Source organism: Balaenoptera physalus (genome assembly GCF_965194825.1).
Source record: "Balaenoptera physalus genome assembly, chromosome: 16".
Lineage (NCBI taxonomy): Eukaryota > Metazoa > Chordata > Mammalia > Artiodactyla > Balaenopteridae > Balaenoptera > Balaenoptera physalus.
This window is the reverse complement of record NC_138898.1, coordinates 52,606,299-52,623,957: the sequence shown is the minus strand read 5'-3', so window position 1 is coordinate 52,623,957 and position 17,659 is coordinate 52,606,299. Positions and strand designations below refer to the sequence as shown.

Below are 17,659 nucleotides of genomic sequence, written 5' to 3'. Positions count from 1 at the left end.
GCTCAGCCGCCAGAGAAAGGACACCCAAGACAAGACACTGTCCCTCATGTGGGATTATTCCCCCGAGGATGGTGGAGACAAGAGGGGAGGGGTGGGTGGCCAACACAGTAGTTGGGTCTGGATGGGGTCGAATATGAGAGGTAGCTCAGGGATGAGCAGGAGGCTGAGCAGTGAGCACGCAAAGTGAGCCACTTTGGGAAGGAATGACCTCAGGGGATGTGGTTAGCTAGAGAGCAGATGCCAGGGGATTGCGGAGAGGACTGGAGGGGCCTGGGCGGGGCCTGACCCCGCTCTCCACGCCTGGCGGCCCAGCCTCCGTGGGAGCCCCGCCCCTCAAGGAGCCCCACTCACCTCCTCAGCTCCTCCTCCAGGTCTTTGATGCGGTTCTCCAGTCTAAGTTTGGCCTGCCTCGCGGCTTCCAAGTCCCCCTTCAGCACCTCCTGCTCCCCCGAGAGCTGGTCCACCTTGGCAATGAGGTCGTTCTTCACCACATTCAGAGCGTTTCTTTGAAAAGGCAGAAAGAGGGGAGCTCCTTGTGAGCCGGTGTGTACGTTAAGTAATGGGGTTTCAAAAGGGTCTGCCCACCCTGGTGTATCTGAGCAGACACATCCTGGTCTTGAAAGTGGTGAGAGGACGTGACCACCCCATCCTCTCCCCAGGAGGGGTGAGCTCAGTCCAGTGGGTCCAGGTCCTCCCTGGGGACTGCCCTGAGGCTGGGCCGACGCAGTTGTTACAGGAGCCCCTGGTCCTGGTGGGGGGCTGTCTCAGCAACTGTGGTGCTGAGGAAGAGCATCCTTACTTGGTTTCTAGAAGCTGTGAGTTCTCCAGCAGCAGATTCCCCACTTCCTTGCCCATTCCTGAAACAAAAGGTACGGAGTTATTACATGTGCCTGGTGAAGCCAGACCCTGATGCTCACACCTGCCTCAGAATAACAGATGTCCTGCCGGGGGGCGGCCCACCCCTGGAAGGATGGCCCCCCCGGGAGGGCTGATGTGAGGGGATAAGGAACAGAGGCCCGATCTGCAGGAAGACGCCTGCCTGGGGAGGCCGGGCGACCCTAGGAGAGGCCTCTGCCGGTCTTGAGGCAGGCTCTCCACCAAGCAACGCAGTCAGGAAAGGACCTGGTGCGTGCGAGCCCCGTGGGGGTCTCAGACTGGCCTCTGGAGGGCAATGAGCAGGTCTCCTCCGCCCCAATAGATGCAGCAGCCCTGGGCTTATATTCTGGAACTCAGTGATGGGCTCTCACAGCTCTCTACCAACATGAAGTCTGGGTACCAGCAGGGCCCGGACGGTACCCTTATGGCCTCTGTGCAACCTCCTCAATCGATGCCCACCCCTGGCCCAGTATCACTGCCTTCCCCCAGCCCTGTGACTTCCAGGCCATCATGAAGCAGACCCTTTTTAGAGCTGCCCCCTCGGAGAATGGAGGTTGGAGCTGTGGTGATGGGGACAGAGAGCCCTGGCCAAGGAGATGGGATGGTCCATGGCAGGTGCAGCCCTCCACCAGGCTGGGAGCAGGCCTTCAGGAGCCAGAGGTGGGAGTGGAGGTGAGGATAGCACTCTGGGGGCTGGTGCCCAGAGGGGCTGGCCAGACCCCAAAGTGGGCCCCGCAGACTGAGGTCTCTGCAGGCGTGTCACAAAACTCCCAAAGCACCGCATCTAATCCTTTAGGACTGCCTCGAAGCCCAAGGTCTGTTCCTCTTGTTCACTTCCCTCCTCCATGGCCTGACACAACTGTGAGACGAGATGACACACGCACACGGTGTGCCCAGCTTAGGGTTCTGCCGGCTGTTTCTATTCTCACCTCCTCGCCTCAAACGTGGCCTGCCCTTCAGATGGGATGCAGCAGGCACTGGGCTCAGGCCTTCCTGAACTAATGGGGGGGTGCTCAGAGAGGCCGGGGTCCCCTCCTCAGCCCGTCAAGGGTCTGCTCTGAGGGAGTCAGGTGCCCGCTCACCACGCCTGCTGGAGGCTCCCCAACCCCCACCCCTGAAGCCACGGACACCACTGCCCCCACGGCTGCCCCACCGGGCTCAACAAAGCAAATGGCTCATGAAGCATGAGAAGGCGTCAGGGAGGCAGAGGAAGCCAGAAGCAGGAAAACACATACTGAAACAGGGCCTCGGCCTTACCAAAAAAATCATCGCGCACTATGGGTGCCGTCCCAGTCCCACGGGAGATGGGCGACCAGGGCGGGAGGAAGGAGAGGGAGAGAGGAGGGGAGAGAAAAGAAGCGCGTTAAGCCCGTGTGATGAGCAGGCGGGGGGACTTCAGGGCTACTTCTCGCTGGGTTAGGGGTGGACACAGGAGTGGGACAGGAGGGGCGGGAGACGGGATGGGGCCAGCTACTCCTTCCAGAAAGTTTACCCTGGGTGGTGAGGTGGAGGGTCAGGGCAACACAACTGACATCTTACACTAAAATCCTGGGGTGGTGGGGTGGTGGGGTGGTGGGTGGGGGCTAAGGACAGAGGTCTCTGCAAATGAGGGAGAGCTATGACTAGGCCCCGGGTGCCTTTGAACATAGTGGGGAGGTAGCACGGGGATGGGTAGGACCTCAGAGCCTCTGCTGAAAGCAGGAAAGCAGGAGCTTGGCCCATGTGCCCCATGGGGAGAGGACCCCTGACTTCCAGGATGTACCCAACAGAGGGGAGATGCCACAGCGCTGAGCCTGTACTCTGTGTCCAGTTAACTAGCCTCCACCTCTATCGGCTCTGTAGAACCTTAAGAAATGGCCTACAAGGAGAGACCGGGGTCAAGGGCACAGCAGCTCTCCCTCAATTGTCAAGGTCACCGTCAGTGGGCTGGTGGAGCAAACCAAAAGAAGCTTCCGAGCAGCAGTAGGCTGGTGAGCAAAAGCACATGTGCCTTAGTGGCCTGGACCAGGATTGGGAGGGGACAGGCTGCACAGCTGGCAGTGACTGGGCAGCAGCAGTGGGGTGTCTCAGGGTGCCACCCCCTCCACCTGGATGCCACCATGGGGAAGAGGGGCCGCAAACAGACAGCAGAGATACACACCTGAGAACTCCCCTGGGGCCGTGTCCAGCGAAGCAGAGAGAGACGGGGAAGGAAGTGACAAAGGTTAATTGGTGACTGAAACCAACAAAATGAAGAAAATCTTATTGAAGAAAAAGCGACGATGATCAGCCATTTCCATGTTGAAGGGCCCAAAAGCATACGAGCAGACGACCCCAGGCCTGTGGGTGCCAAATGCATCCAAGGCAGGAACCCTGAAGGAAAGGGGAGGTCAGAACAGCAGGCTCCTCAGTCCTGGGGGCCCTGGGGCAGGCGAGGGGATCTAAAGCCTGCTCGCCCCTCTACTCCCACCACCATCAGGAGGGCCAGACCCCTGTAAAGCTAATGTGTGTGTGGGTGTGGTGTGGTGGGTGCTGGGCGTCCAGCCTCACAGGCGCCCCCAGAGTGAGCGAGCCACGGACAAGGACCTGGCCTCGGTGGGGGGTGGGGGTGGGGCCCTGGCCAGCCCAGGTCTTAGGGGAAGGGCAAGACCTTAGGTCAAGGGCAACCAGAAGACAAGGGCCCTACTGTGCAGGGAGGGAATCACTGAGTCAAGATGTGAGGGGTGGGGGTGCCGCTTGTGCCAAACTGCTCTCCGCTACCCAGCTGAAGACTTGAGGAAATGATACTGTTCTATTTGGTTCATTTCACGCAGAAAGAAATGGTATAAAAAGTCGCCTGACTTAAATGGCAAACTACAGAATCTGTGGAAGGAATTAAAATGATAAAGTGGATTTATCATTTTGATAGGCAGTTCAGAAGTGGATGTGTCCCGTCTCATCTCTACTTCCCAGGCAGCTGCTGTTCACGTTTGATATTCTCCTTCTCAGACGTCTTTCTAGGCAGACATCAGTTTCTAAAAAACAAAATCGTGACCACCACTCTCCATCCTCTTGGGTAACTTCCTCCGTTGCACCTCACACGGTATCCTGGGACCCCTTCCACATGAAGGATCCACGATCACCTTGAAAGCTTCGATGTATTTCCATATGGAGACGTCCCATTGTTTCCTAGGGCACTGGCTCCTTTGACAGGCATTTCGGGCCTGCACGGTTGTGCGTGGGCACCAGGACACACGCACAAGCTCCTGTGGGTGCCTTGGCCCTATCTGAGGAGCGGTGGTGCCGCTCCCTCCAGGTCCAGCCTGGCCGCACCCTGCCATCAGCGAGGTGGACAGTACCCGCTTCATTTTTGTTAATCGTTTGAGGAAAAAGAGTTAGTTAGTCAGGTTTGTGGGTCTCTTCTGTGAATGTCCTGCTTTATCCTCTACTCATTTCCTATTTAAAAAAAAATTTTTTTAATTAATTAATTAATTAATTAATTTTTGCCTGTGTTGGGTCTTCATTGCTGCACACGGGCTATCTCTAGTTGCGGCGAGCGGGGACAACTCTTTTTTGTGGACTTCTCATTGCGGTGGCTTCTCTTGTTGTGGAGCACGGGCTCTATGCGCAAGGGCTTCAGTAGTTGTGGCACGTGGGCTCAGTAATTGTGGCTCGCGGGCTCTAGAGCACAGGCTCACTAGTTGTGGCGCACGGGCTCAGTTGCTCTGCGGCATGTGGGATCTTACCAGACCAGGGCTCGAACCCACGTCCCCTGCATTGGCAGGCAGATTCTTAACCACTGCACCACTAGGCAAGTTTCCTATTGTACTTCACTTCTTTTAACGTTAATGGTGGAGACCATATATACATATATATACATACACATACGTACATATATATACACATGCACACGCACGCACACACACACACACACACGCACACACATACACACACACATACATATATATTCTTTGGTTTTGGCAATGAAGAGAAGCCCAGATTATGAAAATACTCTCCAATACTCTCTTCCAGTTGTTATCCTTGTATTTTTATGTTTAGATCTTTAATCCACCTTGAAATTATTTTTGTGTTCGGAGTGAGGTTGAATTAGACCTCATTTTTTTCCAAGTGGCTAGTCAACGAATCCAGTACACATATTGAATAATCCATCATCTGGGTGTCTTCAGGAACTGGTGATGGGGGACCAGGCCTCCTGTCACTGACACTTCCTCCAGCTGAGCCAGACTCTGGGGATTCAAGCAGACCCCAGCTCATCCCTCCACCGTGCTGGACAAAGGGCCGGCCCCGCACTCCAGGGCTCCATCCACAGATCACAGGAGCTCTCGGCTCTCCTCAACTCCTGAGGGCTGCCTGCCTTGCCTGTGCCCCTCGTGATGAAGGCTCCAGAAAGGCACCCAAAGGCCCATCACTCCCAAGAATGGGGTCTCATTCCAACCAAAACTAAGTGGTGCCCGAGAGGGCCCCCGCCCGCCAACCATTGCAGCGCAAGTGCCTGGGCACTCAGGGTTCTCACCACCAGGTGAGAAGACGATTCTCACTTCAGCCCCTCAGAACAGACCCATCAGATGCACTGGTTAGAGCTTCTCACGCCAGGCACTCCTGTTCGAGGGAACTGACCTCAGGAGATGCATCAGACATCATTTCCCTCTCAGGAACCCTGCTGCAACAGACTCCACCTCTACCTACTGACTCAGTCAATGTGGCTCCAGGTAAAACTCACTGGTATGCAGTTTCTAGTTCTCTGCTTTTCTCTCCCATCACTCTTTATGGAGACTCTGGCGTCCGGAACGGTGCTGCCTGAACCACAGGATGTGGCCACATGCTAGAGCATCTCTGCCAGCCCCAGGGGCACCGGGATGGGCGGGGGGCAGTCACATGGAGTGACCACGTACACCATCAGCACTGCACCTGTGGGAGCTGCAGGGGAGGGGACAGCTCTGCAGCCTGGGGCCACAGGGCAAGGCAGGAGACATGGCCGACGGGACGGACTGACTGGCAGGCCACCCAGTGCCACCAGGTAGCGAGAAGGCCAGTGAGCTCTGGTGATCTCGTAGAACTATGCGAGGCATAACAAGTATAGCAGAAGCATCAGTCACAACAGTCAAAAGTGAAATGACCCAAATGTCCATCAGTGGCTGAATGGATACATGAAATGTGGTCTATCCACATTGGAACATTATTAAGCCATAAAAAGGAATGAAACTCTGACACACTCCAACATGGATGAACCTTAAAGGAATGATGCTAAATGAAGGCAGCCAGATGGAAAAGGCCACTGACGCGAAATGTCCAGAACAGCCAAGTCTGCAGAGACAGGAAGTAGAGCAGCAGTGCCAGGGTGGTGGCGGGGAGCGACTGCTAGTGGGTACGGGTTTCATTTGGGGGGCGGTGTAAAATGTTCTAAAGCTATGTGGTAATGACTGCACAAATCCGAACGTGCTAAAAATCACTGAGGTGTACACTGAAAGTGGGTGGATTGTATGGTGTGGAAATTCCATCTCAATAAGGCTGTTAAAAAAAGCACAGCGGTGGTCGGAGGCAGGGCTGCCACCCTGGGTGGGACCTGACTTCAAGTTCTGGCTCTGCCACTTCACCTCGGCCTCTGTGACCTCGGTTTCTTCATCTGTGAAATGGAGACACTAGCAGTGTGAGGCATTAACGGTGGCTGTGCATATAAAACATTGGTGTCGCTCTTCTCGTAAGGCCCGTGATGAGTGTTGGAATCTTGTCACATGACGAGACTGAAGAAAGGTACGAGGTGCGGGGGCCCCGCTTCGCCCCTTAGACCTCCTCCAGAGCTCCACACCAGGAGCGGGAACGCGAAGCTGGGCCTCCGACCCTGACATGGAAATGCAAAACATCCTATGTCTGTGTGTCTTCCTAGGGAGATGCCTTTTACCTTTTTATCAGGTTCTCAAAAGCTCAAGAAAGTGTGGTGCCCTGCTGTGTAAGCTCTCCAGTGCAGGAGCCCGCACCCCAGGCCCGGCGCGGCTCCAAGGTTCCCCGGGCAGAAAGGCACTCCCTCTAGTGACCACCTGTTACAGCCTGGATCCCAGGTGCCTCCTCCCGGCCACGCCCGGCCCTGCTGGTGTGAGCACATGCAGGGGAGCAACCTACAGCCCATCCCCACGAGTCCACACCTGTCCAGGGGGTTCCCACATCTAGAAAGATCTACGCCCGCAGGTAGCTATGGCAGTGGTATTCAAACCGCAAAAATTAGAATTGATTAGGTAATTCACAGTCACACAAAGATAAGGAAGTTAAAACGTGCAGAGGAATCTTAGTGGTTCAGGGAAATGTTAACATCAGCCACGAAGAAAAGGCCAAAGGCTGCCACCCCACGTCCCAGGTGCGCATGCTGGGGCCCTGGCGCCTGGGAGGGTGTCACTCATCACGGCTTGGGGGCTCCTCTGGTTTTTACTACCTTCTTGGCAATGTCTGATATTACTTTAATATTATTATCAGCATGTATCCTTTTACCAAAAATAAAAAAATGCCTAAAAACTGAATTTATATGGTAGTATCTGAAAGAAGAGAAGGATGTCAAAATACTAAAAGTGACTGTCCCTAATGAGTAGACTTTTTCTGAATACTAACAGTTTTTGTATATTTTAAAATATATATTTTTACAATGCTTGTGAGAAAAATTCTATTAAAAATATATACTGCCAAAAGCGGGCATCTTTGTCTTGCTCCTAATCTTAGAGGGGACGCTTTCAGTCTTTCACCATTGAATATGAATGTACTTTACGGAAATGTACACCTAAAAACTGATAAGTTTTACATAATGGTTTTACCACAATTTGATATATACAATTGTGGTCCTATATCTCTTTACATTCTGGCTGAAAAAACTTCTGTTCCAGGCACAAGGCGTGCTGGTGCTAAACACCCCAGATGATGATGCTGCCTGGAGGTCTCCCCACCCTGAGTAAGACAATCAACTTATGAGAACTAATAGGATGCAGACCCACTGCAAAGAAAGCGAGGCTGTTCCAGCTGAAAACGCCAGCCGGGCCCCCTTCGTTTGCAAGTCAGGCCTGGTGGTGTGTGCAGCTGGCAGGCCGGCCGGGCGGCGCTGTCTACACGGGGACCCGCTTCAGAGACGCCCCGAGTCCCTGCTGCTGCGTCTATCAAGGGGGAGTGACAGCAGCAGAGAGGCTGGCAACAGAAACCCTCAGATGCCAGACAGCTCCGCCTCCTTGGGCAGCAGATGATAAAACATGGATCAAACGTCAGAAGGCAGCCTTCCCGGATTCTCTTAGTGGAATCGCTACCACCCTGCTTGCCACGTATCCAGTGGAGGCAGCTGCTACCCCTCCCCAAGGAGAAACAAGAGGACCCTTCCTTGGGGTGTGGGGAGGTGACAGACCAGAACCACGGCCCTGACGCCCACCTTGCTGGCTGCTGAGCAGGAGGGAGGGCTTCGGGGACAAGGCCGCTTCTCCAGGCTGGGGCTCCGGACACACATCTGGGCCAGGGGAGCTTGAACCCCGCTGAGAGACAGCGTGACTTTCCTCCACTGCCCTGAGGGCCACAGCCCGGCCTCAGAGCCATGCAGGCTGCCCTCAGGTACAGGCAGACGCTGGCACACGGGGCCTGGCTCGGGCAGGGAGGGAGGACCAGGAGCAAGTCTGCATCAGGCAGGCTGTCTCTGCACCCGTCTCAGACATAGCCTCGCAGGGCTCTCGGAGGGCACTGACGCTGTCTGGGCACGCTCCTCGTGGACTGGAGGAGCTGGCAACCACCACCCTCCCGAAACGTTCCTAGAAAGTGGGCTGCCCAGGGGAGGGGCTTGGAGCAGGGCTGGGCTGAGGGCTACTGGGAATGGGTTTCTTCTTGGGCTGACAAGACGGTCTATAGACAGTTGCTCGAATCCGTGAGCACCCCAAACCCCACCGAGCGGCACACTTTAAGCGGCGAGTTTACGGTAAGTGAATACATCTCAATATTCAGTTTGTAAAAAGAACTTCCTGGCTCACAGAGACTTTGCTTTCATCACAAACCCAACCATAGCAGGGTCCCGGGGACGGTTGTTTTTACCTAGCAGGTCGGCCCCTTCGTCCACATCCCCGATGACCTCGGACCCCGCAGTCGACAGCTCGTGGTACAGGGAGTCAGTGTTGATGCCAAAAGCCTTGTTCACGATCCCCTGGGTTGGGCTGTGGGGACACGCAGCCGAGGAAGGTGGAGTGAGTGGGCAGCACCTATGGACCACACACGGGGACACCCCCGAGGGGCCACTCGATGCCAACACCACTGGCGCCAAGTGCAGGCGTGGCGGGTGGCGGGTCAGTGCCCTGGGCAGTTCTCCCACCTCAAGGGGCTGCGAGGCACCTCTACCAGGGGCACCAACTCCCAGGGTGAGTGCTGAGCCATTCGGGACTGGCTCTGGGCCCAGTGAGCACCTGCTGCCCGTGCGGTCCAGGCGGGGCTCCCGGCCCATGTCCAGCTCTGGGGTGGAGTCGATAATGTCCTGAACATCAGACCACTCGTCACTGCTGCCCATGCCTGGGGGGACACAGTGGAGCCCAGGGTCGGGGGGTGACCAGCAGTTCCCTGCACCACTTGTGGTTGCCCTGGGGCCCCTTGTCCGGAGACCCCACGCTAGGCCACCACAGGCAGGGATGGTCGTGGTGCGGGTTCTTCCCGAGGTGGTGGCTGGATGGGGCCTGTCCCCCAGAACTGTGATCCCATCTGAACAGGCCATTTTTTCCCTCCCTTTTCTCTGATTAGACTGTGTATGCTGGATGACAGTGGTCTACTGTCAGAGGCTGAGTTGTGTCCCCCAAATTCACAGGCTGAAGCCCTGGACCCCAGTTCCTCAGAATGTGACTGTATTGGAGATGGGTTTTTAAAGAGGTGATGAAGGTAAAATGAGGCCAAAGGGTGGGCCCTGGTCTCATCTGACTGTGTCCTTATAAAAAGCAGGGGTGAGTCAGGACACACATACAGAGGCACGACCACTTGAGGACGGGGCAGCCAAGCAGAGGCCTCAGGAGCGACCAGCCCTGCGAACTGGGAGGAGACACGCATGGTGCTGGTGAGGATGGGGCGCCGGGCAGGCGGGGCGGCCAGTACCTATGCTGACGTTGCGCATCTCCTGTGTGACCTGCACCTCCATGTTGCGGCTGTTGCGCTTCTCCCGCGCTCTCTTGTTGTTCTTGGAGCTGCCGCTGTAGTCGCCCAGAGGTTGCAGGCCCTCGCTGAGGGGCGTGACCGCGGCCGAGGGCACAGAGGACGTGGGCGTGTTGGACTTGGTGCCCGTGGTGCTGGGCGTAGCCGCTGCTGAGGACTGGCCTGACTCGGACATCTCATCCTGCGGACACTGGGGCCAAACACAGGAAGAGGGAAGCTCGTGGTGCGGGTCAGGTCCCCCGGGGAGGCCACAAGGGGTGGACCACACAGGGCCGGCGGGGCCTCGGCCACCACCACGAGGCCCCCTCGCTTGGGGTCTTTGCCACTCGGCCACAGTAAAACAGCACTCCGTGCCAGAATGGAAGGGACAGGAGGCCACTTCTCTCCCGCTGGGCTGATTCCTCCCAGTCTCTTCACTTGACTCATCCAGCCTCTGGCTTTCCAGAGGCGGCTACACCTTATTTAAATGGCTTGGACCGGGCTTTTGGCTTGCACGCTTTCCAGTATGGGGCTAGACACGAAGCTATGTGGATGTGGCTGGTAACCCCTTGCAGCCGGTGGGTGGGCAGAGCTAAGCCCCAGCCCAGGTCAGGGCAGAGGCTCCCCGGCTGGGAAGGAGGCCGGGGAGGCCGGGGAGGCCGGCGTGCCTTCTGATCAAGTTACTGCTCCACTGCGAGGCCCTCGAGGGCTGGTCCCTCTCGTTCCTGCCTCCTGCCTCCCGTCCTGGCCACAGTCAGGAGCTGTGATGGGTGGGCACCTCCCCAGTTCTGCCAGTGGTGGCCTCCCCAACAAAGAGACAGCAGGGGACGGGTCTTGCTTAACCTCCACGGCCCAACTGAACCAAAGTTTGCCTTCAACACCTACGTAAATGCAAACAAATTGAAACTCGACTTCCACAGAATGGGACGTCCCCCAAATGTTCCGAGAGTGAAAAAAGACCAGATTAGTAAAAACTGCAATCAACTGTTGACCTTAAGAATCTCCCTGGAGAGAGAACACATTGTTTGAATAAATGTGGACAGGAAACAAACATTCCTCTCCTACCGTCTTTCCTGGTGAAACCATCGGGGAACCTCAATAAAAATAGCCTCTGCTCTTCTATGAACTAACATCGGTAACCCCAGACTCACCCCCGACTTACCCCTGAGCAGGTGCTGCGGGGCCCCTGCAGCCTCTTGCCTGGTGCCGAGAAGGGGCACGGCCTCAGGAGGGGCTGAGGCCCAAGGGGGCGAAGGGGGGGCAGCACTGAGAGGCCACTCTGGGTACATGTTCCCATCGGTGCCAGATCACATGGTTTCCTCAGAGGACACACTTTCAGGAGAACTTTCTTACAAGAGGAGCTGATGACGGGGTGTCGGCCTTCTCTGTGAAGTTGGATGGATGCTGGGACCAACCCACCCCCACCTTTAACTAGGAAGGGCTGACCATGCTCCCGTGGCTACCTCCAGGTGACTAGGAGTCAGAGTGGTTTGGGAGCCTTGTGGGATCTGCCTTTTCCCGAGCAGCCTGGTCCCCGCCAGGCGCCGCCTCTCCCTGGGCTGAGACTCCTCTACCCGGAACCTCACATCCTTGTTCTCCTCTCGACAGGGCTCCCATCCCGGCAGCTGTGTCCCAGGGGGACACTTGGTGATGTCTGGAGACACTTGTGGTGGCCAGAGCTGGGGGTGGGTGGAGGCAGGGTGCCCACAACACCCCACAGGGCACAGGATGGCCCCCATAGCTAACAACACTCAGCCGGGTTGCTGATGAGCTATGGTGAGAAGCGCATCTTGCAAACATTTTTGGTTTGGGTTTGGGTTCTGCAGCTCAGGGCCAATTTGTAAAGAAAAAACCCTTCCTCTTCACAGCACCGTGCATACTGCACGCCTCTGTGGTGGGGCCCCGAGTGCTCTCCCACAGGGAGGGTTACGAGGAGGGTGGCACCTGAGGAGGGCTGTGCTCCAGGCTGATGCACAGGGACTTCCACAAAGACGGCCGGACACATGAGCCCCTGCCTCACGGAAGCACACACTGTCAGACCACCTGACTCAATGGCCACGCTCCCCACCTGTCCGTGATTTGAACACTTTGTTTCCGTGGGCCTCCTGACCCTGGTAGTCACCGTGGGGAATTCTGTGGCATAACCAGGCCTCCCCCTACTCCCCTAGCTGTCTGTCGCCTGCAGGCCACCACTTACCCACGGGACACTCCCCTTGGCCACCACTTACCTAAAGAAACCTGTCAACCTCTAACACCAACGTGCAGCAGTGACCTCCAAATGCAAAGAACCCACATCCCAGCGGCCATGCCTCCCATGAGGAGCCACAACTGTTTGGTTAAAACACTGAAAATACAGTACATAAAAACAAAAAACAAAACAAAAACAACAAAACAAATTAAAAAATTAGAAAAACTTGAAAACCTAGAGCATAAAATAAAAAGAACTTAAAAGTAATTATTAAAAAAAAATCAAACAAAACACACCTATGAACTAAAACATAAAGGACTATAATTTATTAAGAGAACGATTTCAGACGACGCAGGAGAAAGAGAGACGCATGAGAACACAGGCTGGCCCAAGGGGCCGTCTGGAGACCCCAGCCTCCCAGCTTTCTGAGGCTCAACGCCCCCGCAGGAGCTTGGGGGTACACGCCAGCTGTGGGCCCCGCCCCTTCTGCCCGGACCCCACTTGCTGGAAGGACAGCCAGTGGCTGGTGGGCACGAGGCGTGCTCACTCTGCGGAACAGACGCAGAGTGAGTGGGGTCGCTTTCCGACACAGCTGGCAGCTTGTGACGACCTCCTGCAGCCCAGCTGGACACTGCAAGGCAGGAGGACAGCCGGCAATGAGTCGCGGCGGGAAGGAAGCTATGGGGAAGCCTGGGCCCACATCCACTGCTCGACCCGGCCCAGAGAGTATCCTCTGATGGCCTCAGTGGGGAATCACTAGACCCAGGGCGAGGGTCTGGTCTCTTCAACAAGCAATGGGGCCTGCGTTCCGTCCTGCCACAGCCTGCCTTCACCAGATGGCTGAGCTCACAGACCAAGACAGGCAGCAAGTGCCCAGGGGCCCTGCACGAGTGCCTGCCCTTGGCCTTCCCAGGGCCCCAGTGCTGGGGATGGAGGGTGGGTGCTCTCACTGCTGAGCTGAGCACACCTGGGACGTCCTCCTTCTCAAACTCAGGCCCCTAGGTCGTTAGCACGGGTAGGCCGGTAAGAACAGCCCAAAGAAGAGAAGCTGACCCCTGGCCTTTGACTTTCTCCTGGTTGGAGTGCAAACCTCAGATACTAGAAGGACAACACGTGTGGGGTGAAGCCCAGTCTGGCTGCGAGGCTCAGGGTTGTGTTGGGGGATGGTCACTACGCTCAGCCCTGCCCGACGGGCACACCCTGGCTGTAGGCAGGTCCCCCCTGTCCTATGGGCACGCCCTGGCTGTAGGCAGGTCCCCGAGCAGCCGAGAGCCCCGGCTGCGGCCACACCCTCCTGAATGAATGTGGGGCGACGGGGAGCCCTCACTCCACAGCACGGCTACAAAACCTGGTAGCTGGAGCTGAGCTGCAGCTGGCCGAGGTCACTCAGGTGCCAGTGGTCCCCCGCAGGCATGAGCTTGCCCCCCATCTGTGCACGTACCACACCGTCGGTCAGGGGGAAGACGCTCAGGGAGGTGGGGCGCTCCTTCCTGTTGAAATATGGGGAGAGAAGGAGAGGGGGGGATTAGACAGTGGCTCCTGAAACAGGGGTGCAAACTATTTCTGGACATGCAGATGCTTATTCTGCAGCTGGAGCTGCTCTAAAAGACGCCCCTGACCACGGGCTGTAGGGAAGGGCGTGACCTTCTGGGTGGCCAGGCGCACAGGACCTCTGACCGCTATGACCTGCAGCCGCGCTAATCACCGTGTTCACCCGCTCAGGGCATCGCCACTCCGCTGTGATCCCATAGAACATTTCCCCTCCGTTACACTGTCATTTATCAGTTTTATTTATTTCCATTGTAAACAGACACCTGCACAGCAGTGCCTGTGACAGGCCCTTTGGCATCACAGGCAGCATTGCCTGGTTCCTCCTTGGCCCTACTTCTGCCTCCTGGAGCCAGCCAGGAGGAGTCAACCCTTTCTCCCCTGTTCTTTGTTCCTCGCCCTCCCCCAACACCCCATCACTGTTTTCAGGAGACCTGGGTACGGAGTTTCTCATGGGGTGCTTTTCTCTTGCTCCGAGCATTTTCCCCCGTCACGGAGCACTGACACCACAGAGGCGCCTTATAAAGCTATGCTAGCAAACTGAGAATGTCCAGTGGGCTGGACTGATGCTCAAAGCCGCCTGCTGTGGGCTCAGTCTCTGCGATACGCTCCGCGGGCTGCTAGCGGCGAGGGCACGGAGCCCAGGCCCGGGGCAGACACATGGCGCCCCAGAGCCTGTCGGTGGCTGCATGGAGTCCATGCTGCTCAGAGCTGTTCAGGCCAAGTACCCAAATCCCTGACACACAGGGGCTGAGGTGGGAGGGGTGGCAAGGCTTCCTCAGGGGTTCCACGGAGCCGGGTCCAGAGGCTGGGCTGTCCTGGAGGGAGGACGGTGGCTTCCTCACGGTGCCTGGAGGATGCAGGTGATGGACAAGGGAGCGGAGCGGCCGCCATGACCAGAACTTCCTATGGCTGGCGGGCGGCTGCCTGAGGCACGACTCTGGGAAGGATGTCTCTCTGCGGGGGCCCCAACAGCTCCAGGGCGGTGGGGCTGGGGCGGAGCAGGAGGAGAACTCGGAATCTGGAAGCCCCTCCGAGCTGCTCGAGCTGCTGGTCTGTCCTGTTCAGGAAGACACTGCCTCCTGCAGAGCAGGGTCCCCGGACCTGTTGGGACCTGGCTGTGCCTCTGGGGACTAAGCTGCGGGAGGGACAGGGCCAGAGGAGGCCTGCAGGGCCGGACAGGGGCCTCGGCCGCTCGGGAAGGAGGTTTCCTGCTGACGACCTCAAGTGCCTCACGCAGCCGTTGTCCACCATGACAGACGACACTTTCTCGGTTAAGAGCTCAGACGTCAAGTTAGAAAGCTCTGGGTCTGCAGATCCATCCCAAGCTCAGCAGCCCGTGGCTCAGTCCTCGCCAGGCTGTTCTCTGACCACAGCCCCCAGGCCCTCAGCGTCTGGGAAGGCAGCCACCGCTCTGTGGGGTGCTCCCTCAGGGCTCCCAGCCCCTCCTCCACCACTGTTCCTCCGCTGGGCTCCCAGTGCCCATATGGGGGTGCCTCTCCTGGGGCCCAGCTCTGACCTCGGTGGGGGACGCACACAAGGGGTTCCTCGGCCCAGGCTGTCACCAGATACCACGGGGTAACGTGACGGCAGGGCAGGGTGGGGCCACCTGCCCCCAGGATGGGAGCCCGTATCCATCGCCCGCCTCCACGACTCTGTGCGCCAACAGACAGCCAGGCCGCACTCCCCGATGGAAATCCTCATGAGGATCGAGTCCCGTGTCCTCTCCGCTGCTCCTCGCAACCGCAAGCCTCAAGAGCGTTCGCTGGGTGCTGCTGACTGCCGGCCAGAGTCCATCCAAGGCTCACCCACTGTGTCCTCTTGTTATAGCCCCGCAGCTCCCCCGGGAGACGCCAATGCTCATCCACTTCAGAGGCTACAGCCTGAGGGGGTCACACTGCTCGCAGAGGTCACGCCACTGGCTCTGGGTCCTAAGTGACTGAGCTGGGTTGCCTAACACCAGGCGCAGGGTCTCCACCCCTGCCCGCCACCTCCTGGGGGTGCAGACATGCGGCCCGACCCGCAGGCCAGGTGGACATTTGCTAGTGGGGCCTGCACTGCTACCTGCTTCAGGGCTGCCTCAGGGCCTGGGTCCCGCCTGCCCCTCCTCGGCAGCAGGCCCTGTAAACACCAAGTCCGGAGCCTCCAATCTGTACGATTCCAGCAGCCGTCCGAGCTCCCCCAACCCGAGGCCTAGGGACAGCTGCAGCCTTTACCTTCTCCTCTACGACTGGCGAGGACTGCAGAGCAGTGACAGACAAGGGCCAGCACACGGCGGGGACAGCACAGAGGGCAAGACAAGAAGGCAACATTAGAGAGCGAAGGTCGGGGGCTCTGGGGGCACGTGTGCGCACATGGAGAGGGAGGACCCCCATGGGGACAGACAGATGTGGAACACGCAGATGCCTACGCAGGATGGACACAGGGCACACAGACACACACCCCCTTGGCTTGGACGGCAAGTTGCGCCCACTCAGCGCCGGGCAGTGGGCGAGCGTCCTTCCCGCGACGCTCCTGGCACACGCAGACACTCGCGTGTGCAGTGACAGGGCACACGATCGCATACGCCATGTTCACGGGCCCACGCATGCTCACCACCGGTTTTGTTTTGTTTTGTTTTGTTTTAATTTATTTATTTTTGGCTGTGTTGGGTCTCCGTTGCTGTGTGCGGGCTTTCTCTAGCTGCGGTGAGCGGGCGCTACTCTTTGCTGCGGTGCACGGGCCTCTCATTGTGGTGGCTTCTCTTGTTGTGGAGCATGGGCTCTAGGCGTGCAGGCTTCAGTAGTTGTGGCATGCAGGCTCAGAAGTTGTAAATCACGGGCTCTAGAGCGCAGGCTCAGTAGTTGTGGTGCACGGGCTTAGTTGCTCCATAGCATGTGGGATCTTCCCGGACCAGGGCTCGAAACCGTGTCCCCTGCATTGGCAGGCGGATTCTTAACCACTGCGCCACCATGGAAGCCCTCACCATCGGTTTTATTCTAAAGACACACAGATTCACAAAACCAAGCCAGGACTGAAGGAAAACTGTGCCTGTCTGGGCTCAGCAGTGGCCAGCAGCTCCCCGGCACTAAGGACGAGCCTCCTCGGGGAGCCGGAGAGTCTAAACTAAGGAGATGGGCAGACACACATCTGTCCCCAAAGGATCCAGAGTTGTGGCTGGAGGGGTACACCCCAGAGAAGAGCAGGCCAGGAGGGCAGCACAGGGCCTTCCCCTTCATCTGCTGCAGCAGCACAGGCCACACTGGGATGTCTGCGCTCTCTGAGCCCTAAAGAGGCCAACGCCCAGCGCAGTGGGAGAAAGCCTGTGTGTGCCCTCTGGACGTGGGAGGTGTAGCTGCCGTCTACATCCATTCGTCTGGAAGTGGGCCCGGGGCAGTCAGACATGCGTGGTGGGCCCTGGGAACATCTCCATCACAGCCCAGTGTCCAGGCTGGCGGGGCAGGGGCGGCTGCAGGGCCAGCAGGAGCCCAGACTCTCATACGCTATGGCAGCAAGCATGGGGCAAGCGATTCCGTGTGCCACAGTGAGGTTAAATGTCGCCAGCCAGCTGGCAGAGCGATGGAGGCAGCCCAAACGCAGCCCTGCCTCTCTGCTTCCCAAACAAGCGCTGCTCTGGCCACCGCCCCGCAACACACACACACACACAGGAAGGCACCTCTTCACTGCCAAGGCACAGGAGGGTCGCAGCTGACAGCCCCAGGCTCCTCCTTCCTGCAGGCAGGCATCTCTACCCCTGTGGAGCTCAGGAAGGTGTCTTAGCAGACAGTGCCCAGGGCCTGGAGAGGATGGACACACAGCCAAGTGCACCCTGGCCTCGGGGACACCCTGAGGAGGATCAGATGGGGACACAAGGCTGGGCAGGAATCTGGGCCAGAGCCCAAACTCTAGGTAATGCCCGAACAGCCAGCCTCTGCAGCCCCAAAACAACACGAGGAGCTCCCAATTCCAGGT

The 17,659-nt window shown here is 57.7% G+C and overlaps 1 protein-coding gene across 7 annotated transcripts in view; it reads right to left on the bottom strand.

Annotated features, from left to right (window-relative positions):
• The window catches only part of MAPK8IP3 (mitogen-activated protein kinase 8 interacting protein 3), a 47,424-nt gene that overhangs the window by 9,515 nt on the left and 20,250 nt on the right, over positions 1–17,659 (bottom strand). For 2 of the 7 annotated variants that reach the window (XM_082431829.1, XM_082431832.1), the window contains exons 5-10: positions 13,509–13,650; positions 9,937–10,183; positions 9,264–9,366; positions 8,887–9,017; positions 800–857; positions 352–504 (exon numbers count right to left, since the gene is read on the bottom strand). In XM_082431829.1, coding sequence (XP_082287955.1) covers positions 352–504; positions 800–857; positions 8,887–9,017; positions 9,264–9,366; positions 9,937–10,183; positions 13,509–13,650 — 834 coding nt within the window. Of the gene's footprint in view, positions 1–351; positions 505–799; positions 858–2,133; positions 2,152–3,016; positions 3,029–8,251; positions 8,378–8,886; positions 9,018–9,263; positions 9,367–9,936; positions 10,184–13,508; positions 13,651–17,659 lie in introns of all 7 variants that reach the window. The other 5 variants (XM_082431826.1, XM_082431828.1, XM_082431827.1 and 2 more) reach the window with 5 other exon arrangements.